At 55.0% G+C, this 25961-nt stretch overlaps 1 protein-coding gene across 9 annotated transcripts in view; it reads left to right on the top strand.

The window, feature by feature from the left end:
* The window catches only part of AGAP3 (ArfGAP with GTPase domain, ankyrin repeat and PH domain 3), a 58191-nt gene that overhangs the window by 7270 nt on the left and 24960 nt on the right, over positions 1 to 25961 (top strand). For 5 of the 9 annotated variants that reach the window (XR_013524148.1, XM_035254355.3, XM_078343454.1 and 2 more), the window contains exons 2-7: positions 23112 to 23170; positions 23413 to 23500; positions 23688 to 23773; positions 23953 to 24094; positions 24526 to 24660; positions 24797 to 24924. Coding sequence is in view for 8 of the 9 variants with exons in the window: in XM_035254355.3 (XP_035110246.1) it covers positions 23112 to 23170; positions 23413 to 23500; positions 23688 to 23773; positions 23953 to 24094; positions 24526 to 24660; positions 24797 to 24924 (638 nt within the window). In the remaining variant the exon portion in view is untranslated. Of the gene's footprint in view, positions 1 to 20949; positions 21946 to 23111; positions 23171 to 23412; positions 23501 to 23687; positions 23774 to 23952; positions 24095 to 24525; positions 24661 to 24796; positions 24925 to 25961 lie in introns of those variants that run through there. The other 4 variants (XM_035254353.3, XM_035254352.3, XM_035254350.3 and 1 more) reach the window with 1 other exon arrangement.

Here is a 25961-nt window from a genome sequence, read left to right as displayed (position 1 = left end):
CTACTCTTTGATGGATTTGCTGTTTCTAGGCTTTTGCAGCAAACATGGGATTGTTGTGGAGAATGCTTCGCTGGGAGAATGGGAGCCAGAGATTCACAAAAGGCCCCTGCCTTTCATTTGTGTATTTGGCAGGTTCTAGGCTGGGAGTCAGGATACCTGGGCTTCCGTCTCTGCTCTGACACTAACTGGCTGTGAGAGCTGGGGCAAGTCTGCCCTGGGCCCATCTTCTGAGAGTCACATTCTGGTTGTCTGGGCTGCTAGCTGTGACCCCGGTGTGAGGATCTGGAACAGGCCAGGTTTGGCTCCCTGGGCGGGGGTCTTGTCTGTCAAGTGAGGACCTGAGCTGGGGTCTCTAAGCTCTGTTCTCAGGCTGCCTCCGTCCACGCAGCATTTTGCAATGCACTATCTTGGAGCCCCCCAGGAGCTGTTAATCAGAAGAGATCATGGGAGGAGAGGGAAGATTTTCTGTGCCTCCGTTTCCTTACCTGAGATGGCTTATGGCAAAGCCACCACCGCCTCCGCCGCTTGGGGGTGCTGAGGATTGAGACCCCATGTGGGGTATGCTAAGAACAGTGCCTGGTGCGTTGTAAACACAGGTGAAATATCAGGCATCATTCTGAAAGGTTGGCAGAGTATCCTGTGAAAGGGAATGCTGGTTATTATCTACCTGCTTGTACGCTTTGCCTCATTATTGCTTTTGGATGAATTCTCAGAAGAAAATGGTCAGACTCTGGGGTCAACACGTTTTTAGGGCTTTTGCAGTACTCCGGCGCCCTGCCCTCCAGAAAGGCCATTCGCTTTCCAGACATAGAGACGGCCTGTTCCCTGCTGCACTTCCCGGCACCCCTTCTCCATCTGATATGAAAGAAAAACAAAGACTAAATGACGCTGGTTGTTTTACTCTGACTTTGATGACTAGTTGATTACCAGCTGTTTCATTTATGGATTCACTTTGACTGTTAGTGAGAGTCAATATTAAAACATTCTGGGGGGGGTCATCTGCATTTCCTTCATTCAGTTCATATCCTTTATTCATTTTACTCTTGGCTTGTTACTCTTTTTCTTTTTATATAAATGGGGTCTCACTATGTTGCCCAGGCTGCTTGTAAACTCCTGGCCTCAAGCAATCTTCCCACTTTGACGCCCCCCCAAGTGCTGGCATTTCAGGTGTGAGCCACCATACCTGGCCTCTCCTCCCTCCCTCCTTTCCTTCCTTCCTTCCCTCCTTTCCTCCCTACCTCCCTTTCTTCCTTCCTCCCTCAGAATAGTGGCCTGTCACCCAGGCTGGAGTGTAATGACACAATCGTAGCTCACTTTAACTTCAAACTCCTGGACTCAAGCTATCCTCCTACCTCAGCCTCCTGAGTAGCTGGGATTCAGGCATGTGTCACCACATCTGGCTAATAATTTTAAAAATTTTTTTCTAGAGACAGGGTCTATGTTACCCAGGCTGGTCTCAAACTCTTGGCCTCAAGTGATCCTCCTTCCTCCACCTGCCAATGTTACTCTTTTAATTGAGTTGAAGACAGTTTTAATCTCTTTTAATATAGGTTTTTCTAAAATGTACATTTCTCTGTCTGCTGCAAGGCAGGCACTGTCCGAGAGTCAGAACTCTCACCTCAGTGTGCCCTGAGCTGAGCAGACAGTGCCATCCTCTGGGCCACCCAGGAGGCTGAGGCTGCTGTGCCTGCTCCATGCCACAGCTCCACATGGCTGTGCCTTAGGGCTTTGTGCCTGTCCACAGTGCACTTTTTCTTCCTTTGCTGCCAGAACCCCTCCTTGCTGCTGCTAGGGCACCTGCCTACAGCAGCTTCCCTTTTGCCTTTCTAGCTTGGTGTTTTGATGGCTTGCAAACCTGAAACCCCAGTGCCAGGAGTGGGATCAAAGCCCGTCACAGGGGCAGAGAGAGGACCGAGAAGTCGACCCCTCCAGGGCTCCCTGCTCTGCTTCTGCTAGGAGCCCCACCCCTCTCTGTGCCTGGGCTTTTCCAGACACTGGTTGGTGGCACTTCTGTGCCTGGAGGACGTTTTGGTTAAAAATGCTCTAAATGTCTTCTCCAATCACAGTTGCATAAAAAAGAAAGAAAAAGATACCGGAAATGCAAGCCCCAGAGCTCGCATTTGAGAAGAGCTGTGACCTTTGAAGGCTTTCCATCCCTCTGAAGCGGCATCCCTGCCCCACCCCAACCCCGTTATTGCTTCTAGATTGTTCTGGATGGTTCTATATTGGGTAATGTGGAACGAGATCTGACCTGACCTTCATTTCTTCTCTCAGGGGCTTACTGGGGTAGAGGTTAAGAACCTGGGCTCTGGAGCCAGGCTGCCTAGACTGGAGTCCCAGACCTACCATTTGGGAGCTGTGTGACCTCGGGCGAGTTCCTTAACCCCTCTGTGTCTTAGCTTCGCCACTGGCAAAACGTGGGCGTCGCATTCGTTTCCCGGTGTGGTTAACGTCTGCAGAGCAGTTAGAGCAGCAGCCGCCCTGAGGATGTGTGCTGGGTGGCGGCCGTCTCATTACTTATCTCATAGAGGCGAGGCTGTCATCACCTGCGTGGGGGTGCCTGAGGTCAGGACTGCCTGAGATCACGGGAACGGCCGTTTCCAGACCCCAGCCTAACAGCTTGGGCGGCAGAGTCTGGGGTACGTAGGTCTAGCCCATCCAGGCCCAGGGACAACGGCCTGATGAGGCAGGGTTGTCACGGGATCTGCTCGTTGCCCCCAGCACCCAGGGTCATCTTCGATGTTTTGCCTGCTGTTTTTTCTCTGTTCAGCACTGGGCAGTAGACATGGGCAAGTCACATGTGTGCACTTACATGTTCTTTTCTTCTTTCTTTCTTTTTTTTTTTTAATGAGATGGAGCCTTGCTTTGTTGCCCAGGCTGGAGTGCAGTGATTCGATCTCAGCTCACTGCAACCCCCGCCACTGGGTTCAAGCAGTTCTCGTGCCTCAGCTGCCCAAGTAGCCAGGATGCAGGCAAGTGTCACCACGCCTGGCTAATTTTTGTATTTTTTTGTAGAGACGGGATTTCACCATGTTGGCCAGGCTGGTCTTGAACTCTTGAGCTAAAGTGATCTACCTGCCTCAGCCTCTCAAAGTGCTGGGATTACAGGTGTGAGCCACTGTACCCAGCAGATTTTAAATTTTCCTTTTTTTTTTTTGGAGATGAAGTCTCACTCTGTCACCCATGCTAGAGCGTGATCTCGGCTCACGGCAACTTCTGTCTCCCCGGTTCAAGTGATTCTCCTGCCTCAGCCTCCTGAGTAGCTGGGATTATAAGCATGTGCCACCACACCCAGCTAATTTTTATATTTTTGGTAGAGATGGGGTTTCACTGTATTGGGTAGACTGGTCCCGAACTCCTGACCTCCTTGGTCTCCCAAAGTGTGGAATTACAGGGTCAAGGGAGCCACTGCGGCTGGCCTGATTTTAAATTTTCAAGTAGCCATATTTTAGAAGTTTTTTAAAAGTAAGATTAATTTTAATATACTTTAACCCACCTAAGTCTGTTCATACGTTGCTACAGACACCTGAGAATAATTTGTAAAGAAAAGAGGTTTAGGCCGGGCACGGTGGCTCACGCCTGTAATCCCAGCACTTTGGGCAGCCAAGGCAGGCGGATCACCTGAGGTCAAGAGTTCAAGACCAGCCTGGCCAACATGGTGAAACCCTGCCTTTACTAAAAAATACAAAAATTAGCTGGGCGTGGTCACACATGCCTGCAATCCCAACTACTCAGGAGGCTGAGACAGGAGAATCGCTTGAACCTGTGAGGCGGAGGTTCCAGTGAGCCAAGATCGTGCTGCAGCACTCCATCTCAAAAAAAAAGAAAAGAGATTTAATTGGCTGACGGTTCTGCAGGCTGTACAGGAAGGTGGTGCCAGCATCTGCTGTGTTTCCGGGGAGTCCTCAGGGAGCTTTCACCGGCGGCAGAGGACAAAGCAGGACTATGAACGTCACACGGTGCTGAGAGCGAGGAGGAGGGTGCCACACACTTGAACAGCCACAGTAAGGGCAGCCCTCATGAGGGACCCGACCCCATGACCCAAACTCCCTCCCACCAGGCCCCACCTCCAACACTGGGAATCACATTTCAACATGAGATTTGGAGGAGACACACATCCAAACCATATCGAAAACATTCTCATTTCAGCATGAAACCTATTAATATATAAATATCTATTAGTAAGATATGTTTCTGTTCTTCTGTATGTTCATACTACATCTTCACACTGCGCTTGGTATTGACACCCAGGACCTCTGCCTGGGACGGGCCATGTTTGCAGTCTCCCTGACCGCACCAGCCCAGTGGCTGTGGTATTGAAGAATAGCTCTGTTTTATAGCCTGTAGGATAAAAAATGGGGCCAAGTGGGGGGACTCACACCTCTAATCCCAGCACTTGGGGAGGCGAAGGCGGGCAGATTACTTGAGGTCAGGAATTTGAGACCAGCCTGACCAACATGATGAAACCCTGTTTCTACGAAAAGTATGTAAAGTAGCTGGGCGTAGTGGCGAGCGCCTGCAGTCACAGCTACCCCGGAAGCTGAGGCAGGAGAATTGCTTGAACCCAGAAGGCAGAGGTTGCAGTGAGCTGAGATTGCACCACTGTACTTCCGCCTGGGTGACAGAGGGAGACCCTGGCTCAAAAATAAAAAACAAAACGAAAAAGATAACACATGGGGCTGGCTGGGTGCCGCTTTGGGAGGCCAAGGTAGGCAGATCACTTGTGACCAGCCTGGGTAATATAGTGAGACCCTGTCTCTACAAAAAAATTTTTTTAATTAGCCAGGTGTGGTGGAGTGTGCCTATAGTCCCAGCTAATCAGGAGGCTGAGGTGAGAGGACTGCTTGAGCCCAGAGGTCAAGGCTGCAGTGAGCTGCGATCACAGCACTACACTCTAGCCTGGCGACAGAGCAAGACCAGTCTTTAAAAATAATAATAACAACAACAGCAACACATACCTGTTGGCTATGAAAATTGAATACTTTTATTCAACTTACCTTTTTTTTTTGAGATGGATTCTCACTCTGTTGCCGAGGCTGGAGTGCAGTAGCATGATCTCGGCTCACTGCAACCTCCACCTCCCTAGTTCAAGCAATTCCCCTGCCTCAGCCTCCCAAGTAGCTGGGATTACAGGCGCCTACCACCGTGTCCGGCCAATTTTTTTGTATTTGTAGTAGAGACGGGGTCTCACCATGTTGGCCAGACTGGTCTCGAACTCCTGACCTCAGGCAGTCCACCCACCTTGGCCTCCCAGAGTGCTGGGATTAAAGCACTGTGCCGGCCTGGTTCAACTTTTCAAAAGCTTATATTAAAAATCCAGAGTAGTGTGCCCTCTCAGTCATGTCACAAATACGTCTTTGTCGAGCACCCACCTAGGCTGTGGTGATTGACAGCAGGCAAATCCATTCAAAAGTCTGGCTGGATTCACAGTAGTTTGTCCCTGTGTGTTTCCTTAAAACCTAGAAGTGCAACTATTGTGTGTGGTGGGTGACAAAGTATGCTCATGTTAAGGGGTGCTCTGTTCCCTCCTTGAGTCCTGCACCCGGTGGAAGGTCGAGCCCAGGCCCTGCTCTTTGGGATGAAGTCCATGTCGGCCGGGCCTGGGCTGCTGTCAGTCAGCATCTAGGGCACCTGCTCCGGGCCCCCGTCAGGATCCCCGGTCAGAGACCTCTGTCAGCAAAGTCGCAGTGTTTCCTCACCCCATCCTGGCATGTCAGGCAGGCGTCATTTTTGTGAGTTTTTTTGTTTGTGTTTTGTTTAAATATAATATAGATGATAGCAGAAAGTCTGTAAACATGAATGTCCTCTTGGAAACTGTGTGGCACAGGAGGAAGTCTCCTGTCTCCCGGCCACTTCCTGGCTGAGAAATAGGGAGACTCCCCGCTTTGGAAACGAGGTGTTCATGGACTGTGCCGGAAGAGTGCACAGTGCCGGAGCAGTCAGTGACAGACCCCTTCCTGCCCGCCCTGGTGAACGTCGGGAAGGACCCGGGGCTTCGCGGGAGCCCGAGGACAGGCTGCATGTGGCAGCCCTGCCTGCAGTGCACCCTTGGTGGCATCTCGGATGGGGTGTCCCTAGCTCAACTCCAAGAGGATCTTGCGAGGATTTCACGCTCCCACAGCGTCGGTCCTGCTTTGGAGGGAGGTGCCATCCTCACCGTACTACTCGCTTCTTATCGCATCCCAGGCTGGCTGTGGAGCATCGAGAACCCTCCTGGCTTCCATGCCTGCGAGATGCTTGGTGTGAGGTGCCCCTTGAGCCTGCTCTGTGCCCTGCACTTCTCTGTGTGTAGGTCCCGAGCTGTACAGCAGCCCCCAAGGATGTGTTGTGTTCCCCTTCACATGGGAAGAGTGCTGTCTCTCCCAGCAGCTACTCCAGTTTTGGGCTTGCTTAGCAAGCTGAGGTGTAAACCTGGCTCTCCATTGAGTAATTGGCACCCTTATAAAAAAAAAATTGGCCGGGTGCGGTGGCTCAAGCCTGTAATCCCAGCACTTTGGGAGGCTGAGGCGGGTGGATCACGAGGTCAAGAGATCGAGACCATCTTGATCAATGAGGTGAAACCCCGTCTCTACTAAAAATACAAAAATTAGCTGGGCATGGTGGTGCGTGCCTGTAATCCCAGTTACTCAGGAGGCTGAGGCAGGAGAATTGCCTGAACCCAGGAGGCGGAGGTTGCGGTGAGCCAAGATCGCACCATTGCACTCCAGCCTGGGTAACAAGAGCGAAACTCCGTCTCAAAAAAAAAAAATTAAGGCCAGTGGCTCACGTCTTTAATCCCAAAACTTTGGGAGGCCAAGGCAGGTGGATCACCTGAAGTCGGGAGTTTGAGACCAGCGTGGCCAACATGGTGAAACCCCGTCTCTACTAAAAACATAAAATTAGCTGGGCATAGTGGCGGGCACCTGTAGTCCCAGCTACTCAGGAGGCTGAGGCAGGAGAATCACCTGAACTGGGGAGATAGAGCCGAGTGCCACACCATGGCACTCTAGCATGGGCAACAAAGCAAGACTTTGTCTCAAAAAGAAAAAATAGTAATTAAGGCTGAGCACGGTGTCTCACGCCTGTAATCCCAGCACTTTGGGAGGCCAAGGCAGGAGGATCACTTGAGCCCAGGAGTTCAAGACCAGCCTAGGCAACACAGTGAGACCTCATCTCTACAAAAAATAAAAATAAATTCATAAATTAGCTGGGCATGGCAGTGCATACCTGTAGTCCTAGCTACTTGGTTGGCTGAGGTGCGAGGCTCTCCTGAGCCCAGGAGGTTGAGGTCTCAGTGAGCTGAGATTGCACCACTGCTCTCCAGCCTGGTGAGTGAGACACTGTCTCAAAGAAGAAGAAAATAATAATAATAAATAGACCTGGCTCTGCTGAGACCCTTGCCCCACCACAGGACCCTGCCTGGATGACTCTGCTCTCCCTGCAGCCCTGGCTGGTGGGTGGGTGCCTGCCCCACCTACAGCCCCTGTGGAGCTCGGCTCGTTCTAAACACCGTCAGGTCCCCCGTGGCCTGGAGCAGCTGCTCCCTCCCGGCTGGCATGTGTCAGTGCTGGTATCTGCATTACTCACTGATTCCTTGATGGATGTTGAGCCCTAAGCCCACGTGGAACTTCCTGGCCACCCCCAGGTCCCTAGCCCAGCACCTGGCCTGGCCCCATGAGTGCTTGAGCCACCGGGGGCCTCCTTGCCTCTGTAGTGGGCCCACAGGGCCCCTCCTGGACTGATGGTGGGCTGGCTGTCAGTCAGGTGCTTGAGGAAGCAGCTTGCAGGGACCCGTGCTTACGTTCTCCTCATGGGCTGGAGGGGACAGCCCATTATGGTGGCCGGATGGTTTCCTTCTGAGGCATCACGTCCTCTGACTCATGCCCTTCCTGTTGGCATGGATATCAGGCTCAGGTCTGTGTAGGAGCCTCTTGCCTGGGTTCCTGAAGGTCTCAGGCTGCTGGCACTCACCACGGTGCCCAGGTGGCTGGGAAGAGGCTGGCAGGGCATTAAGTGCCCTTGAGGGGTGGAAGCCAGGACTCAGGAGACTGTGGGAAATGCAGTGTCCTGCCCCACAAGCAAAGCCTCAGAATGTGGGCGCCTCCTCCCTGTGCCCACCAGAGCCAAGGGACCACAGAGCCAAGGGGCCCATAGGCCTGGCCAAGACACATGCCCTGGTAGGATTGCAGAGGCTGGGAGGAGGTGAGCAGGGAACCTGGCCTTGGCCCCAGAGGAGGGGCCCGGGATGGACCGAGCCCCCCAGAGAGCCAGTTCAACAGGGTAGGAAGCCAGGGTCTCGGGAGGCTGGGAGAGGATCATTCGCCACACCCCACAGGCCTCGGGGTGGGAGAGAATCTGCCTCCCAACGCTTTGCTTCTGGAAGACAAGGTGGGCCGGTGCACCTGGTGAGGGGTGCCATGCGGGGGTGAGGGCTGGCAGAGGTGAGCTCTGAACCTGGGGGCAGTGGTGCCATGAGCCCTTCCTTCCTAGGTGACCCCAAAACTTGAGCAAGGGTGAAATAAGCAGAGGTGCAGATGATAGCCCTCTTGGGCTGGGCCGTGCAGGGGTGCCTCGAGGCACAGTCCCCTTTACTCTGACTGGGAGTTGGGCCTGGCACCAAGGGAAAATCAGCTGACTTAAAAGGAAAGTATCTTCAAGCATCCAGGGCATGTGCTAAGGGTGGTGAGCAGGTTTCTGTGCAGTAGCCTGGGGCACGAGGACCATGGTGCGGAGCTGCAGTGAGCCTGCGGCGCAGCAGGTACCGCCAGACATGGCTTCACTGCAGTAGTGATTTTCTGATTAAAATTGCTGGCGTTGTACGTTTGCAGACTGCTCAAACGCACCGCTCCACACTCCAGCTCTTTGTGTTTGTGCTGCATATGTCACAAGATTGACAGCTCCTGCTGTGGGTGACAGGAGTTACAGGTTCTAAGCCCGTGGCGGTAGGACCAGATCTGCTATCTCAGAAAGAATGGTAGTGCGGTGTCTCACGCCTGTAATCTCAGCACTTTGGGAGGCCAAGGCAGGAGAATCACTTGAGCCCAGGAGTTCAAGACCAACCTAGGCAACATGGTAAGACCTCATCTCTACATAAAAAATGGCCTTGTTTTTTGAGACAGGGTCTTTCTGTGGCTCAGGCTGGAGTGCAGTGTCATGGCTGGATCTCAGCTCACTGCAACCTCTGCATCCTGGGTTCAGGTGATCCTCTCACCTCAGCCTCCCAAGTAGCCAGGACTACAGACATACACCATCACACCCAGCTAATTTTTCTATATTTGGTAGAGATGAGGTTTCTCCATGTTGCCCAGGCTGGTCCTAAACTCATGGGCTCAGGCAATTCCCCTCAGCCTCCCAAAGTACTGGGATTATAGGCTTGAACCACTGCACCCAGCCTCTACCGAAGCAATTTTTAAAATTAGCCAGGTGTGGTGGCATGTACCTGCAGTCGCAGCCACGTGGGAGGCTGCTGCAGTTAGATAACCTTTGATTGTGCTACTGCATTCCAGCTTGGGCTACAGAGCAAGACCCTGCCTCTGAAAAAGCACACACAAGAAAGAATGCCTTTCTCTTAGTCCTCACACTGTGCCAGGCGCTGCCTGTGTGCTTACCTGCCTCCCTTGTATTCCTGCCAATGGGGTAGTATTAACCCCATTTTGTGGATGAGGAAACTGAGGCACGGAGATGTGAAGGAAATGGTGGAGACAGGACCTGGACCCAGAAACTCTGGCTTTGGAAGCTGTGCTGCCACCGGATGCACAGGGAAAAAGATAAGACCTTTAAAAACAGGGCAGAAATGTAGAAGAATCTTGTGTAATCTTGGGATGAGAGATCCTCTGAAGTGGACAGAAAATCCAGGATTTATAGAGGAACAGACTGACACATTTCCCCCCAGCCCCAGCTTTTTATTTTGAAGAATGACAGCATTTTAAAATGTGATCATTGTGAACATTTCACCGCATTTGCTGGCTCTCTGTCACTGTCTCACTCTCACATATGTTTTTTCAGCAGTTGTAGACACAGTGACACATCTTCCTGAGCTCTTTGGCAGGCATCTCCTGCAGATAGGCACATTCTTCTACACAACCGTAACACCAGAATAGCACCAAGCAGGTCAGAAGAATTCCCCAATATCACTTAATAGCTGATCCGTAATCACACTTCCCCAGCGACGCCCGAAATGTCTTGTACAGCTTTTCTTGTTTTCCTGGATGAGGACGGAACGGGGTCCAATGTGACCTTTTCCCTCATCGTGTGGACTTACTGTAGGGCCAGAACCCGTTTTCCTGGAACCGTGGGCTGGCTGGTGCTGGGTGTTTTCTCTCGTTCCTTTCTCCCTCGTGGGGTCTGCGAACTGAACTGTGATCTGGAAGCTCAGCAGGATACCCCCATTCCTCCCCGGGACCATCCTCTTAGTGCTGTCGGGGGAGTGAGGACGGGGTCTCTCCAGTGTGAAGGTTCATTTCCACCCTCTGTAATTAGTAAGTTGTCTGTGGGGATGATCATTCCACACCCTGGAAATAAACCGCCCCCCACAACCTGAAGATTTTAGCGTCCATCAGTGATCCTCGCCTGAGGTGGTGATACCGGGGTTGTCCAAGGTGGACAACAGTAGAACCCAACAGTCTTTCTACAGGTATTAGTCAGTGTCCTTCTGATAGGGACAGCATCTCCCCACCTCTTACTTTTAGTGTCGCCCTGTGTCACGGATTGTGTTGTTCAAATGTTATAACCAGTGACCAAACGAGCAGATGTAATGACATTTCTGGGTCATAGAGCAGGAGAAGCTGTTTGCAGTGCACAGGCGCCGATACATGCTTAACATGCCCGTTATATGAAGAGCTCCTGCAGATTAAGAAAAAGATTTTAAAACTCAAGAGAAAACAGGAAAAAAAGGAAAGAAAGACAGGCAAGGAGTAGGATCAAGACAGAGGAGAGAAGAGGAAATACTGTGTGTTGAGGAACATGAAAAGGTGCAGCCTCACTAGTAATCGGGGACGTGCCCATCAGAAGAGCCAGGGGCTGGTACCTGCTTGGAAGAGTGGAGCGCTGGCACACAGGGAGCCCCGACATCCTCACGTGCTGCTGGTGGAGATCGGGAGAAGAGATTGCAACGACCAACCTGGCAAAGTAACTGGGCGTTATCCGTTCACATGAAACACCCCCACGCCTCGGGAAGAAAACACCATAGGTACACAGGTATTGATTACAGCCTTGCTTGTAGTGGTTAAAAAAGCAGGAGGTGGTATGAGTGCCCCTCCACAGGGGAAGGGTTGAGGAATGGATGGAAGATTCATACCGTCAGATGCTATGAAGCCAAGCAATCAGAGCGAGCTAGAGCCAACCTAGTGGCCTGGGGAGGGCCCCAGGTGCCCCTGGCTGGGCAGTGTGGTGTGAGCTGGTTGCAGTGTGAGCAGGAGCTAGGGAGACAGTCAGACGCATCTGTGTTAAGGAGAGGCAAGAGGGCATGTGGCCAGGACAGCGGTTTTCTGAGCGTGTTGTGAATGCTTTCATGCCCTAAAATAAAATGTAAAAAGACTGGCAAAGCACATATTTATACTAGTCACAGCATGTTTTCTTCCTTTGTATCCCCTCAGAGTCTGACTCAGAAAATCTCCTCTCCTCATTCCAAGGGGGAACAAGTCTTCCGTTTCTTTCTGCAAAGTAACATTTCAGAAAAATGGTGACGTACACTTATTACAGAAAAACAGAAGCAGAAGCAGTCACCAGTAACCCTAACCAGAGGCAGGCAGCCACTGTCATCATTTTGTCATTATTTTGATATTTTCCCTTTTTTTCTTGCATTTTTTACACAGGTCCATACAATTTTGTTACATACAAATTTGTATGTGGCTTTTAAAAAATCAAGTATTATGCAGTCATGGTGGCTCACGCCTATAATCCCAGCACTTTGGGAGGCTGAGGTGGGAGGATCACTTGAGGCCCAGAGTTTGAGACCAGTCTGGGTAATACCGGGAGACCCTGTCTCCACAAAAAAAAAAAAAAAAAAAGATTAGCTGGTCATAGTTGACACAAACCTATGGTCCCAGCTACTTGCAGGGCTGAGGTGGGGGGATCTCTAGAGCCTGGGAGGTGGGGGCTCCAGTGAGCTGTAATCTCCCTGCTGCACTCCAGCCCAGGCAACAGAGCCTACATTTCCCCCACACACCACACAACAGAGCCTACATTTCCCCCACACGCCACACAACAGAGCCTACATTTCCCCCACACGCCACACAACAGAGCCTACATTTCCCCCACACGCCACACAACGGAGCCTACATTTCCCCCACACACCACACCCTACATTTCCCCCACACGCCACACACACACACAAAATCAAGCACTGCCACCCACCCATGCTAGGTAAGTCTTTTTTTTTAAACCAGCTCATGTTTAATTGTGATATTTTTAAATTGTACAAGTATTTTGACATCTGCCCCCCACATTTAGTCTCTTGAAATGACAGGAAAACACCAACCAATCACAGGTTTAATGGGTTTAATAATTTACATCTGAGTTCCTATTTGTAGCACCCAATATTCCTTTGAAATATGAAACAGACTTGTCAGTGGCCAGCAGTGAATTTCTGCCCCACCACTGGAGTGGAAAAGTTCAGATTCTCTGAGCATTGTGTTGCAGTGGCACGTGTCCAGGATTGGCATCTCCCCGTAGTTGGGGGACTTTAAATGTACCAGTGAAAATAGCTTTTTCCCCTCTAAGGGGAAGAAAGAAAATCACTCTCAAAACATAGCAGATCTGGCTGGGAGGTCTTTCCCCTTGTCTCGTCTCTCCAGGCTGGTAAATAAGTCTTTGCAAAGATTTAAATTAAATTAAATTATTTTTTTGAGACAGGGTCTCACTCTGTCGGCCAGGCTGGAGCACAGTGGCACCATCTCGGGTCACTGCAACCTCCACCCCCCAGGCTCAGGTAGTCCTCTCACCTCAGCCTCCTGAGTAGCTGGGACTGCAGGCGTGCGATGCCAGCCTCAGGAGCTTTTTTTTTTTTTTAGATGGAGTCTCATTCTGTTACGCAGGCTGGAGTGCAGTGGTACAGTCTTGTCTCACTGCAGCCTCCTCTTCCCAGGTTCAAACGATTCTCCTGCCTCAGCCTCCTGAGTAGCTGGGAGGACAGGGGCATGCCACCATGCCTGGCTAAGTTTTGTATTTTTAGTAGAGACAGAGTTTCACCACGTTGGTCAGGCTGATCTCGAACCCACCTCGGCCTCCCGAAGTGCTGACGTTATAGGCATGAGCCACCACACCTGGCCTCTCAGGTGTTTTTAAACTTCTGTCCACTAGACTCTCAGCCTGTCTGAATCTTTTTTAAACTAGTTGCACTGTTCCCTGCAGTTGCCTGAGCGCCCCTGGCACTGCAGCACCTTCACGCATCTGCACCTGCACTTCCAGCAGCTGCTTTCCACACCCTCCACATCCGTCCTGCAAAATCAGTGCAACCATTTGAACATGTTATTGCATTTTCCGTTTATGAAAATATTTTGTGGCTGGGCATGGTATCTCATGCCTGTAGTCCCAGAACTTTGGGAGGCCAAAGGAGGCAGATCACCTGAGGTCAGGAGCTTGAGACCAGCCTGGTCTCGTGGCCAACGTGGTGAAACCCCGTCTCTACTAAAAGTACACAATTTAGCCAGGGGTGGTGGCAGGCATCTGTAATCTCAGCTACTCGGGAGGCTGAGGCAGGAGAATCGCTTGAACCTGGGAGGTGGAAGTTGCGGTGAGCCGAGATGGTGCCACTGCACTCCAGCCTGAGTGGCAAGAGCAAAACTCCGTTTTAAAAAAAATTTCTTTTCTGCTTTTGTGGACAGGTGCGATGGCTCATACCTATAATCCCAGTCTTTTGGGAGGCTGAGGCAGGCAGATTGCTTGAGCTGAGGAGTTGGAGACCAGCTGGGCAATATGGTGAAACCTGGTCTCTACAAAAAAAAAAAAAAATCTAGCCGGGCATGGTGGTGCACCTGTAGTCCCAGCTACTTAGGAGGCTGAGGTGGAAGGATTGATTGAGCCCAGAAGGTCAAGGCTGCAGTGAGTCGTGATGGCGCCATTGCACTCCAGCCTGGGTGACAAAATGAGACCCTGTCTCAAAAAAAAAAAAAAAATGTTTTTTTCCTTTACTTTTGTAAAAAATATAAAAGCAAATGGAAGTGCTGGTGCTGCTGACAGGGAATAAATCTCATACTTGGAATGCAATTTAGAGAGTCATCGGGCTGGAAGAGGCAGAGCTCTAGCTCATGGGACTTCAGCTGGGCTGCCTGTTCAGTTGTAAAGAGAGCAACATTTTAAAATGTCAGAAGTATAAGAGATGGGTCAAAGTTGTGAGAAAAAGGGGCAGCGTGGTACAGGGCGGTGCGATGCTTCACATTCTGAGTCTGGAGCCCCCTCTGTCCCGCCCTATGGTGGTGACCCAGCTCCTACCCCCACCCTTCAGGCCATGGGAGAGCTGGAGATGCCAGGAACCACTGGCATGGCACTGGCCCCCATGGGGGGCGCGTTCCTCTCCAGGAAGGAGCTGCTAGAACGCAGACCGAAGTCTACAGCTGCTGTTGCTGGTCAGAGCTGGAGTGACATCCACGGAACACCCAGGGTCTTAGAACATGGCCAGATGGGACAAAGCCAGGAGGCTGGGTGGGGGACATGCTGAAGGACCGAGTCTTCGAGGGGAGGGCCTTTGTCCTGTCCACCATCGCGTCCAGCACAGAGCTCATGGACAGACAGGAAAGCACACTATTAAGTACTATATAAGTACCATCTGCAGCACTACAGTGCCATGTCGCCAGCCTGGTGGAAAGGCCATTTCCAGCTGGAATGACAGCTACCCCCACCCCTGTCCTGGGGTAATGTTTCCCCGCTCCAGGCACTGCCTTCGGTCCTGTGGCTCTCTGATAACCACACCCCCACCGGCGCCTCTGCCACTTTCTCTCCCTCAGCTTTTCCCCTAGGGAGGAGAGGACCAAAGCCACTGGGGAGCTCTCAGACTGACACCCTGACCTTGGGAGATGGGGCAGAATCCTCCCGGCCTCTGAGCAGCCCTCGAAAGGTTCCCGGGATGTAGGCTGGGTCCTGTGCCTATCCAGACTGCCAGCCACATTACCTTGAGGCAGGGTCAGGGAGAGACTTCAGTCTGCTCTCCCCAAATGCACTGAGTAAGCACTCAAAAAATAATGTGCCTCCTCGGAAAAACCTGTGTGTTCTTCCCAGTATGCGCTAGCTTTTCCAGAGAGCCCATAGCTTTTGTAGTTTCCTAGAGCTTTGATAATAAAGCATTGTAAACAGGGTGGTTTCAAACAACCTAAGCTTGTTTCTAGCTGGCTGCAGTGGCTCACACCTCTAATCCCAGCACTTTGGAAGGTCATGGCTTGAGCCCAGGAGTTCTGGACAGATAGTAAGACCTCCACCTCTGTAAAAAAAAAAAAAAAAAATTGGAAAAAATAGCTGGACATGGTGTTGCGTGCCTAAAGTCCCAGCTACTTGGGAGGCCAAGGCAAGAGGACTGGTGAGCCTAGGAAGTCGAGGCTGCAGTGAGCTGTGATTGCCTGGGTAATAGAGGGAGACTCTATCTCAAAAACCAAAAAGTTTGTTGTGTTACTTTAATTCTAAAGGCCAGGTGTCTGAGATAAATGTGTGGGTGAGGCCACGAGCCTCTGAAGGCGCTGGGGAGTGATCTGCCCCGCGCCTCTCTCCTTGGTTTGTTGATGGCCATCTTCTCCCTGCATCTCTTCACACTGACTTCCCTTTGTGCCCAAATTCCCTCCTTTTATAAGGACGCAAGTCATACTGGATTCAGGGCCCACCCTCCTGCAGTATGAGCTCATCTGAATCTCATCTGCAACAACCCTATTTCCAAATATGGTCGCATTCTGAGGTCCTGGGGTGTAGGACTCAGGGCTCTCCAGGGTCCTCCCCATCTCTGTGGTCTCTTAGAGGGGAGGTGGAGGGACCAGCCCAGAAATCAAAGCTGTGCTGAGGGGGAGCTGCCAAGGTCATGGGCTGACTGCATCTGCCTGGATTTCCCATGTGAAGAGAGCTAGTCTCAGTAACCCCAGCATCCATTCCAGCTCCCCCTTGCACAGTGGGAGCAGCTCCTTCTGTTGCTTGCCCGCTGCACACCAGGTACCACATAGCCCTCCATGCTCATGGTGCTGGCCTGCATGGCACCTTTAGCTGGAAGCTGGATCCTCCCTAATTTATAGACAGACCTGAGGTTAAGGAGACCGTGGCTGGTCACCCAGTAATCAGAGCCAGAGGCTGAACTTGAATCCAGCTTTCTCAACTCCAGGGCGCACCGTGCCTCTCAACTTGGGGCCTATGCAGATAATTTTGCCTGTGACTTCTCTCAAAAAAGACTGGCCCAGCCAGGGCCCATCTCTCTTAGGCATTCCCCCTCACCCCCTCACAAGGAGGACAAAAGTCCTAGGAACACAGTTCATGCTCAGCAAAGACCTTCACTCATTCATTCGGGGAATCATGGCCACCTTCGTGTGCCCAGCAGCATTCTTTTGGGGTGGGGGGCATTAAACACACAAGGAAACCCTCCAAGAGTGCTGAGTGTTAGATGATGTTGAGAGTGTTCACTGAGCTGGTCAGCCTCCTGAGGAAGGGATGCTTCAGCCACCGTCCAAATGACCTCAGGGACAAGCAGGGCAGAGGCCCGCGAGGTGTCAAGGTTGGATGGGGGTGGAAGTGGGTCCTCAGGAGGGTGGCAGGTGAGAGGGCAAGCAGGTAGTCAGGAGCACACAGGGCACTGGAACAGAATAAGAGGTTTGGGTGCCATTCTATGCCAGGTGGAAAGCCATGGCGGGGCTTTGCTGAGAGGTGACCAGGTTATGGTTCTTTTTTTTTGAGACAAAGACTGGCTCTGTCACCCAGGCTAGAGTGCAGTGGTGCAATCTCGGCTCACTGTAACCTCCACCTCCTGGGTTAAAATGATTTTCCTGCCTCAGCCTCCAGGAGCTGAGATTGCAGGTGCCTGCCACCGTGCCCAGCTAATTTGTGTATTCTTAGTAGAGACGGGGTTTCACTGTGTTGGCCAGGCTGGTCTTGAACTCCTGACCTCATGATCTGCCCTCCCCGGCCCCCCAAAGTGCTGGGATTACAAGCGTGAACCACCACGCCTGGCCCAGGTTATGGTTTTAAGAGGTCCACCCCGGCTGTAAAGGAAATCAGTCGGCAGTGGTGGTGATGGAGGCCGGAGCTGGGAGACCCATAGGAAGCTGATGCTGTGACTTAAGCCTGGGAGGAGGGTGGCTTGCCTCTGAGTTGGAGAAAGGAGCTGGTGATGGATCTGGGCCACATTTAGGAGGGAGCACCACCAGGACTGACACAGATCGGGCTGGGGGAGTGGTAAGGAAGGGAATGGAGGGTGAACCTAGCAAGCTTTTGGCTTGTGCTGTTCCAGAGCCCGCGGTGCCGTTGAAGATGGGGAATGCTGGAATGGAGCTGTTGGGAGTGGAATTTGAGTTCATGGCTGCCGCTGCAGCAGCTCGAGTTGTGTGGGGACAGCTGCTGGGACGTGTAAGGAGGACTGTGGCCTCGCTGGGCAGGCATCTTGAGTGCTTTGCCCTCCCTGACACACACCTCCCCCCGCCCCGCCCCTGTCCTCTCCTCTGATTCCCTAAGCTCCGACCAGGAGAGCCTGTTGGACACCAACCAGTCTTAGGGGGCTGGGGGGCTGGGGGGCTTGGTGTGGTACCCACTGCCTTGCCAGATCAGTAGGCAAAGCCAGCCTTCCCTGCTGCAGCCCAAGCCCCAGCTGTAGGAAGATGTTTTGCTGCCACCTTGTGGGCAGAAAGGGCCTGACTGTTTGGGAGCGCCACGATGGCTCTGGGACCACACTTGGCTTTTGGAGGAAGCCAGAGCCTTTCCCTGCGGAGCCAGCCACAAGCTCTGGTGTTCTGGAGAAGGCTCATCCTCCCTCATCTCCTCGAAGGGCATCCGCCATCTCCCCGTGGGCCACAGCGGACACAGCCAGGGCTGACCCGTGGCTCAAGTAACACACCCGGAGACGACCAGGTGTAAGATCCCCTGGGACCCCAGGTGAGGCTGCCCTTTCCCACATCCCCAGGACCAGCTTTCTCTTTCTGGCAGGGTCTTACACCTGCCCATCACAACTCCTGTGGCCCCTCACCCTGTGCATATGCGAGCAGGGCACCTGAGGCTCAGACTAGCACAGGCGTTGAGCTCATAGCTCTTCCTCCTGACATCCAGATAGTCCACAGAGGGAGGTCTCAGTCCTGGCATCTGCACGCTCTGGCTCCAGGGAAGGCTGTCTTCATCGTGTCCCAGGATGCAGTGCAGGCATTCGTGAGCCCCTAAGAGGCAAATTGTCTGGTGCTTTGGTGGCCTTAAGAAACAGAGCTGACCAGAGGGCTTGTTCTGTGGATTTCAGTATTGTTTGTGTAGTCCCAGCCTGGAACTTTTTAGGGCTGTCCCATTTCCCTCAGGCCCGGTAGGTAGTGGCTGTGTGGAGCACAGCTGTGTTTGCTGTGTGTCTTTGCAGCAAAATCTTGTCACACAGAACAGAGACCTCATCCCTGCCCCTGGGCTGAGCCAGTGAGGAAGAGAGGCGTGTGCCTGCAGCTGTTCTCCTTTTCGGAGTCTTTGGCTTGATGTCCTGAGACGTTTATGTGGGAGCAGGCGCCCTTCCTGCCCAGTTTCTCCATGTCAGGGAAGGTTTCCGGGGAAAAGGACTCGGAAGGAGGAGGCAGCCAGGTGAGGAACAGGAAACTGTTCCAGGTTTGGGAGCTGAGGTGGTGCTTTCTTCTTGGACTGATTCTGCAGGTGCAGTGGGACTTATGTGTCTTCTGAGGATGTAGGACGTTCTTTTGGGGACTGGGCATTGCTGCCTGCCTTCCCTGAGACACGTGTGTGTGTGTGTGTGTGTGTGTGTGTGTGTCTGTGTCCAGCATGTGTGCAGCTGGGGCCTTAACCCCCTTCTTTCCCATCCTGCTGTTCTCCCACGAAAGAGTCATCCAGCTTCAAAAGTGATCCATCCCGTTGGGTACCTTGCCCCCGTCCCCTCTCAGTCCCCAGAGGTCGGCCCCCATGGCTGCTGTCCTATGCTTGCTTCTTCATATTTATTTATTTATTGATACAGAGTCTCACTCTGTGGCCAGGCTGGTATGCAGTGGCTCCCACTTGGCTCACGGCAGCCTCAACCTTCTGGGCTCAAGCAATCCTCCCACCTCAGCCTCTCAAGTAGCTGGGATCACAGGCACATGCCACCATGCCTGGCTAGTTTTTCTTTTTTTTTTTGTAGAGATGGGTTTCGCCATGTTCCTCAGGCTGGTCTTTAACTCCTGGACTCAAGTGATCTGCCTGCCTCGGACTCCCAAAGTGCTGGGGTTACAGGCCTGATACACTGTGACTAATTTTTTGGATTTTTAGTAGAGATGGCGTTTCACTATGTTGGCCAGGCTGGGATTACAAGCCTGAGCCATGCACCCGGCCCTTTGCTTGCATTTTCACTGGCTTGCAGGATGGGCTTGTGAGTGGGCAGCCTTACTCTCCGGCAGAACAGCCATTTCCTGTTGTGCGTGAGAAGGAGGACAGACAGATACACGCAGATAGGGAAGTCAAGGCAGAATATGTTTCCTTTTGATCTGCAGCTCAATGACATTGGCCAGCTTCGCTGAGTTGTGTTCTTGTCTCTGTGCCTGCCTGAGGACCCTTCTGCAGGTGCTTCTACCCTGGGGGAGCATGCGTCCCATACAGGAGGAAGCGGTCCTCATCAGCACTAATAATTAGTCCTACGGAAACACAAACTCACCACCAGGGCCTCTCCAGGCCTGGGAGATCCAGCCCAGGACTTGGGAATTTCCAGCACTTATTTCTGCAGGGAGCACCTAGGATGGAGAGGCCCTGCCTTCCTTAGGCATTCCCACCCAGCTCATCAGGAATGTGCCACTTTTATCTCCTACTTGGCTCTGACCAGGTCCATGGAATTCTAAAGCTGAAAGAGACAGTGGGAGTTGGGCTGGACTGGGGGGTGGAAGAAAGCGGGAGTATTAGCGCTTTAAAGGAAATGCAAGCCCCTCATCCCTTGCCACGACTTAAACTTGTTTCTCCTGATGTGCCGGTGGTATTGAGACAGCTGGGGGTTTCTGACTTTGTGGGTGACACAAACTGGCTGGTTTCCAGAGCCTGAGACAGGACTGATGTTTACACTGCAGTGTCAATCACAGCTGGGGAGCCCTTGGTGTCGGGGGCAGCCCACGGTCATGAATTGGAAGGGCCGCGGAGCTTGGAGGAGTGTTTTCATTTACAGAACGTCAGGCATCATCCCGACAGGAGGTGAGACCCAGTGAGCAGCAGGGGCCTGGAGCTGCCCGGCCTCAGAAGTGAGTCACTCACCCAGAACTGCGGCCGAGGTTATCTTTGATTTCTCTGCTGCCCTTAGGCAGGACGCTTAACTCAGTCCAGACAGATGAGTATCTTCTGGATTTTATAATATCCAAAGAAGACAGCCTCAGTCATCAACAGAAGCCGACTGTAGCAGCCAACAACTCTCGACCTTAGAATGTCAGAGCCAAAACCACCTCGTTGAAGCTGGTGTGCTGCAGATGAGCACTGGTGCACAGAGCCGATGTGGCTGCCCCGACCTCTCCCACTCAGGCTGGTGATACTTCGGGGCCTCATGCTGTTGGCTCTCCTGGCTCTTTCTTTGAAGAATGAGAAATGGCCCACTTTCCTCCAAAATAGGGCCCAGTGTATGGTGGGCTGAGGTCTGTTACTTAGTTGGCCTGCCCGTAATGACAGCTCCTCACCTACCTGCCCGATCCTAGGAGGAGCCCTGGGCTGGAATTTCCTGTTTTCCGAGGGCTCCCGGGGGCTGCCCCAGCAGGCCGGCTCCCCCGCGCCATGCCGCCGTTCCCGGGCGTTCCAGGCCAGACTTGCCGCCTCTCTCCGGGCTGGGCTGGCTCCCGGCCTCTCCAGGTCTGGGCTTGCCGGCTGCGAGGTGGAGGAGTTGAGGGACTCTGTCGGCCCACACCAAGTGCCCAGAGGCCGGAGGTCCGTGCGCCCCGGCCGCGGCCCCGGCCTGGGCCCAGCCCCGCGCCCCTCGCCATGGGCCTGGCCCGCGCCCGCCGGCCCTGAGTATGGAGCGGGGCTGGCCGCCGGGGGACAGCCGTCCCGGGGAGCGGCCCGCCGCCTGCCGCCGCGCCCACAGCGTCTGCGACTCGCTGGACCTGCATGGCGCCCCGGCCGGCCGCGCTGCCGCCGCCCTGCAGGCCGCCCTGTGCGCCGCCCGCGAGCAGCCTGCGCGGCCGCGGAGCGTGTGCTCGGGCGGCCCAGAACCACCGCCCACCGGCGCCCGCGGCCTGCTGCTCGGCCTCCTGCGCCCCCGCCTTGGCCGCCGGGACCCGGCGCCTTCAGGACCGCCCGTCTCGTCCGCGCCCAGCCCTGCACCGACCCGGCGCAGCCGCACCTGGGGGGAGCCGACTCCGCGGCCGCGGCCGGCCAGCATGACGTTCCTGGAGGTGAACCGTCTGGAGCTGGCGGCGGCCGAGGCGCCGGGTGCTGGGCTAGGGCGCGCGGGCAGCGCAGGCTTCCTTCGCGGCGCGGCGCTGTGGAGCAGCCAGCGCTGGTCGGTGCTGCGCGGCGGCCACGGGCCGGAGGGGCCCCGGCGCGGCCTGGCGGCGCTCAGGAAGAGCTTCAGCTTCCGCCTGCGCCGCGGACAGGAGGTGCGGCGCTCCGAGTCGGGGCTGCTGACCCAGCCGCCCCGCGCGCGCACCCGCAGCGACGGCGACACTGGCTCCCTAGGCGCCTTCCCCAGCCGCCGCGACCTGTTGGGCGCCGACGCCTCGCGCGCAGCCCCGGAGCCCGGCCGCCCCCGCACCGCCGCCGGCCTCTGGAGGCTGCTCATCAGCCGCTTCCGCCGGAGGGAGCCCGCGCCCGCCGCGCCGCTGTGGAGCCGCCGGGCGGCCGCGGCCCCGGAGCTCCTGCGCGCACCCAGCGGTAAGGGGGCCGGCCCCGGGAGCCTGGGGGGCGCCTGGCAGAGAACAGCTCGCGGGAGAATGGCCATGGCCGGGCCCGCACGGTGCAGGAGGCAGGCTGGCACGAGTGCCGTTGGCGCCCGGTGTCTGGGGTCTTCGGCAGTGGCAGAGCAGAACGGCCAGGCCGGGGTGGAGGAGTCGAAGGGAGCCCAGGACAGGCCGCTCTCGGGTGCGGCCGCGAAAAGGAAGGAGAATCACCAGAGTCAGGGCCCGGGGCTGGGCCAGACACCTTTCCTAGTACCTGGTCAGGGCAGCGCGCTCACCTCCTGCTGCCCCCCTGCTCCAGCTGCCCCTGCGTATGAGGTTGGGGACTGATGTGGATCTGATTCTTGAAACTACTCTTTGACACAACCGTGGGACAGTGCCTCTGGGAACCAGGGAGGGAAGCAGAGCTGCCCAGCCAGAGAGGGTTCCCAGGGCTGGCCCGAGCATGTATGTGGAACCTGGAGGTGATGGAGATGGGGGCCTGGCTGTCGGAGGGCTCTGGGATAAGGGACATGCCAGAGTCAGGTTCTGAGAACGGAATGAAAGGAAGGGAGGCCAGGAGGTGGCCTCCCTGCTAAGGAGGAGCTTAGGGAGGAGGTGGGTGGGGTAGATGGCTCCCTATTCACCTGCCCATGACAGATGAGGGCCAGGCCAGGCTCCTCCCTCTTCACCCATCTCAGGAATGTGGTGGGTGGCCCCACCCTGCCAGGGTGCGCTGTTCTTACTTGCAGGAGTCTGCCCCCCAACCAGGAACCGAGGCCTTGGGTCTGGTCTGAGACCTGCTGGGGTGGCCTCTAACCTGGGCCTGGCATTTGGGCCCCAGGGGCACTAGGCCAGGTATGGCTTGGTGAGAGGACACTTACCTGCTGGAGCAGGAAGAGGAAGGACACAGGGCTGAACCCAGGGGTTGGAGCCCACAGACCTCAGAGTCCTGTTCTGAAGACTATCCTCACTCTGGTCTGCTCAAAAAGAACCTTCCCACTGCCTCCTAGGGAGCTAGGGTTGCGGGCTGGGGTCCCATGGAGGAAACTGCTGTCCTCTGGCCTGGGCCTGGGGAGGGCGTCCTAGGGGATACAGGCAGCAGCAGTTGGGACAGGTGTGTGTGCCACCCTGGCCCTGACGGGGTGGCTCTCTCTTCCACAGACTCGTTTGTGAACAGCCAGGAGTGGACACTGAGCCGCTCTGTACCAGAGCTTAAAGTGGTGAGTGCCACCCATGGGCAGTGCAGGCGGCCTGGAGCCGGGGGGCGGGGGGGCCAAGGCTGAGTGCCTCGGGCCTGTGCCTTGCTTCTCCAGCTCCCGTCCCCTCCTCTACTCAGCTTGGCCCTCTCTGCCCTCTCCTCCCCTTCAGCCCTGGCTTTTCTCCCTCCTGCTGCTTCTTTGCTTTTCCTGCTGGGTCTTTTCCCTCGTGGCCTCTGACCCGCTCACCCCTTCCTCTCCTGCAGGGCATAGTGGGGAACCTGTCTAGCGGGAAATCAGCCCTGGTGCACCGCTATCTGACGGGGACCTATGTCCAGGAGGAGTCCCCTGAAGGTGAGTGTCACAGGCCCAGCCTGGGCCCGGAGGCCGGCCACTCCCCGCCTCCCTGCCACAGGGTCTGGGTGCAGGTCTCCAGCCCTCTTCAAGTCCTCTTATCTCCTCCGTTGGAAGCTGTAGATTTCCTCTTGGTCCCCCGGGCTCTTTCTCTGTGCTTTGGACCTGACCGCTTGCTCTGTCCTAGGGGGGCGGTTTAAGAAGGAGATTGTGGTGGACGGCCAGAGTTACCTGCTGCTGATCCGAGATGAAGGAGGCCCCCCTGAGCTCCAGGTGATCTCCTGCCTGGGGCTTAGGGCCCACCCCTGTGCCTGGAGCTTTTTCTTGAGCTTGCTGGTTGGGACTGGGAGAGTTGGTGTGCCCAGGGAGAAGGGTCCAGTTGGGTCCACCTGCCCTGCATGGGAGTTTGCCAGCTCCAGGTTTGGGTGTTAATTCTACTTGGTCTCCCCTAGTTTGCTGCCTGGGTAGATGCAGTGGTGTTTGTGTTCAGCCTGGAGGATGAAATCAGTTTCCAGACGGTGTACAACTACTTCCTGCGGCTCTGCAGCTTCCGCAACGCCAGCGAGGTGCCCATGGTGCTTGTGGGCACACAGGGTGAGGCGGGGCCCTGCAGGAGCTGGCAGAGAGCAGGAGGCCCCGGGCAAGGATGCATGGCGGGGAGGGGTGGGCAGGTGTGAGAAAGCCTCCAAGGCCCCACTTTCTTCCCAGTGCTGACCGGCTGCGCTCTCAGCACTCCCCATGCTGCTCTTGTCTGAGGGCTTTTGCCCTGCTGAAACCTGCGTCCCTGTGACCAGCAGGTCCGTATTTTTAGATGAATAAACGTGCTCAGAGCTTAAGTGCATGCCGGTTTGCACTTGGTGAGGCCGTGGCAGGGTTGAAATGAGACCCAGGCACCCGCGTTCTTGGTGCTCCGTGTGTTCCACTCGCTAGGCTGTTTGCCCACCCGCCCTTGGGCCAAATGCCCCTCATCACACTACCCCAGCTTCTCCGAAAACTGAGTGACTTCCCCCCTCCGCCTCCAACAGACGCCATCAGCGCGGCAAACCCCCGAGTCATCGATGACAGCAGAGCCCGCAAGCTGTCCACAGATCTGAAGCGCTGCACCTACTATGAGACGTGCGCGACCTACGGGCTCAATGTGGAGCGCGTCTTCCAGGACGGTAACTCGGGTGCTGGGCCCCAGAGCCGGCGGTAGGAAGCTCCCAGTGAGCGAGGCTGTGTGTTTTTGGGGGAGGTGCTAAGCCAGGCTTTACCCTTTGCTCCAGTGGGCATAATTGACTCTGCTGTCCCCTGCAGTGGCCCAGAAGGTAGTGGCTTTGCGGAAGAAGCAGCAATTGGCCATCGGGCCCTGCAAGTCACTGCCCAACTCGCCCAGCCACTCGGCAGTGTCCGCCGCCTCCATCCCCACCGTGCACATCAACCAGGTTCGGCCTGCCGCCTGCCCCGCCCCGCCCTGCCTGTTCCCGCCGTGCCTGTCTTGCCTCTGTTTGTCCTGCCACTTCTGCCGGCCTCCTGCTCACACCTGTCCTCCTTCCTCTGGCCTCCCAGCCTTGCATGTGGTTTGGAAACATTGGTTGGAATTCCATTCAGCCTGCACCATAGTCTTGGCCTCATCCCCGCCCCATGGTGCCTGCCCCCTCCTGCTACCATCCCCACTTCCCTCTGCTCTCCACCGGTCCACAGCCTGCACTCCCTACCCGATGCCTGCTATCAGAAGTCCTGGGCCAGCCACAGATGACATGGTCAAGCCAACGGCCACTGCATTTTTACCTCTGCCAGTGACCGTCACCCTTCCAAGGCCTGTCCTGGCTGTAGCCGACCAGTGACAGCCTGGTTGCATTTCAGAGGCCCCTCCCTTTAGGGCTGTTAGAAGGCGGCAGCATTCTCCCGGAAGAAGGAGGAGCAGGGCTAGGTCTTTCTGTCTCTGAGCAGCCCCGCCCACCACGACCAAGTAGGGCTTGTGCAGTTCGCTTCTGCAGCAGTCCCTGTTCCGGGGGGCAGGTTGTGAGGGCAGTGGTTTGAGCACCATACTCCTCTTGTACAGGTTAGGTTCAGGGGAGGCAGCCGATCAGGCCACATGCTCTAGTGAGGGCAGTTAGCTGAGCGGGCCACCTGGTCGACGGTGCATGCTTCCCGAGTCCTGGAGACGCTGCCATCCTGTTTCTTCTCCATTCTGTGATCTCTTTTTCTCTTTCCCTTCTCTGTTCCACATCTACAACTTACTCTGCCTGGAAGTCGTAGCTCTGTTCTCTCTGCCCCAGCTGTCCCAGAATCCCTTTCCCTGCCATGGGCCTGCTGGAAGCCACCCTCAGCCTCCCCCCATGCCCTGGGCCACCCCTGGCTCCTGCTTCTTGGCCCGCTGCACTCTAAACATATATCCCTAAATGAGAGTTTGTCCAGGGCCACCCTCTCCCTCCTTCAGGCCACTTGCAAGTCAGGACTCCACAGTCTGTTCGCTGCC

Source organism: Callithrix jacchus, chromosome 11 (genome assembly GCF_049354715.1).
Source record: "Callithrix jacchus isolate 240 chromosome 11, calJac240_pri, whole genome shotgun sequence".
Classification (NCBI taxonomy): Eukaryota; Metazoa; Chordata; class Mammalia; order Primates; family Cebidae; genus Callithrix; species Callithrix jacchus.
This window is presented reverse-complemented; position numbering and strand designations above follow the sequence as displayed.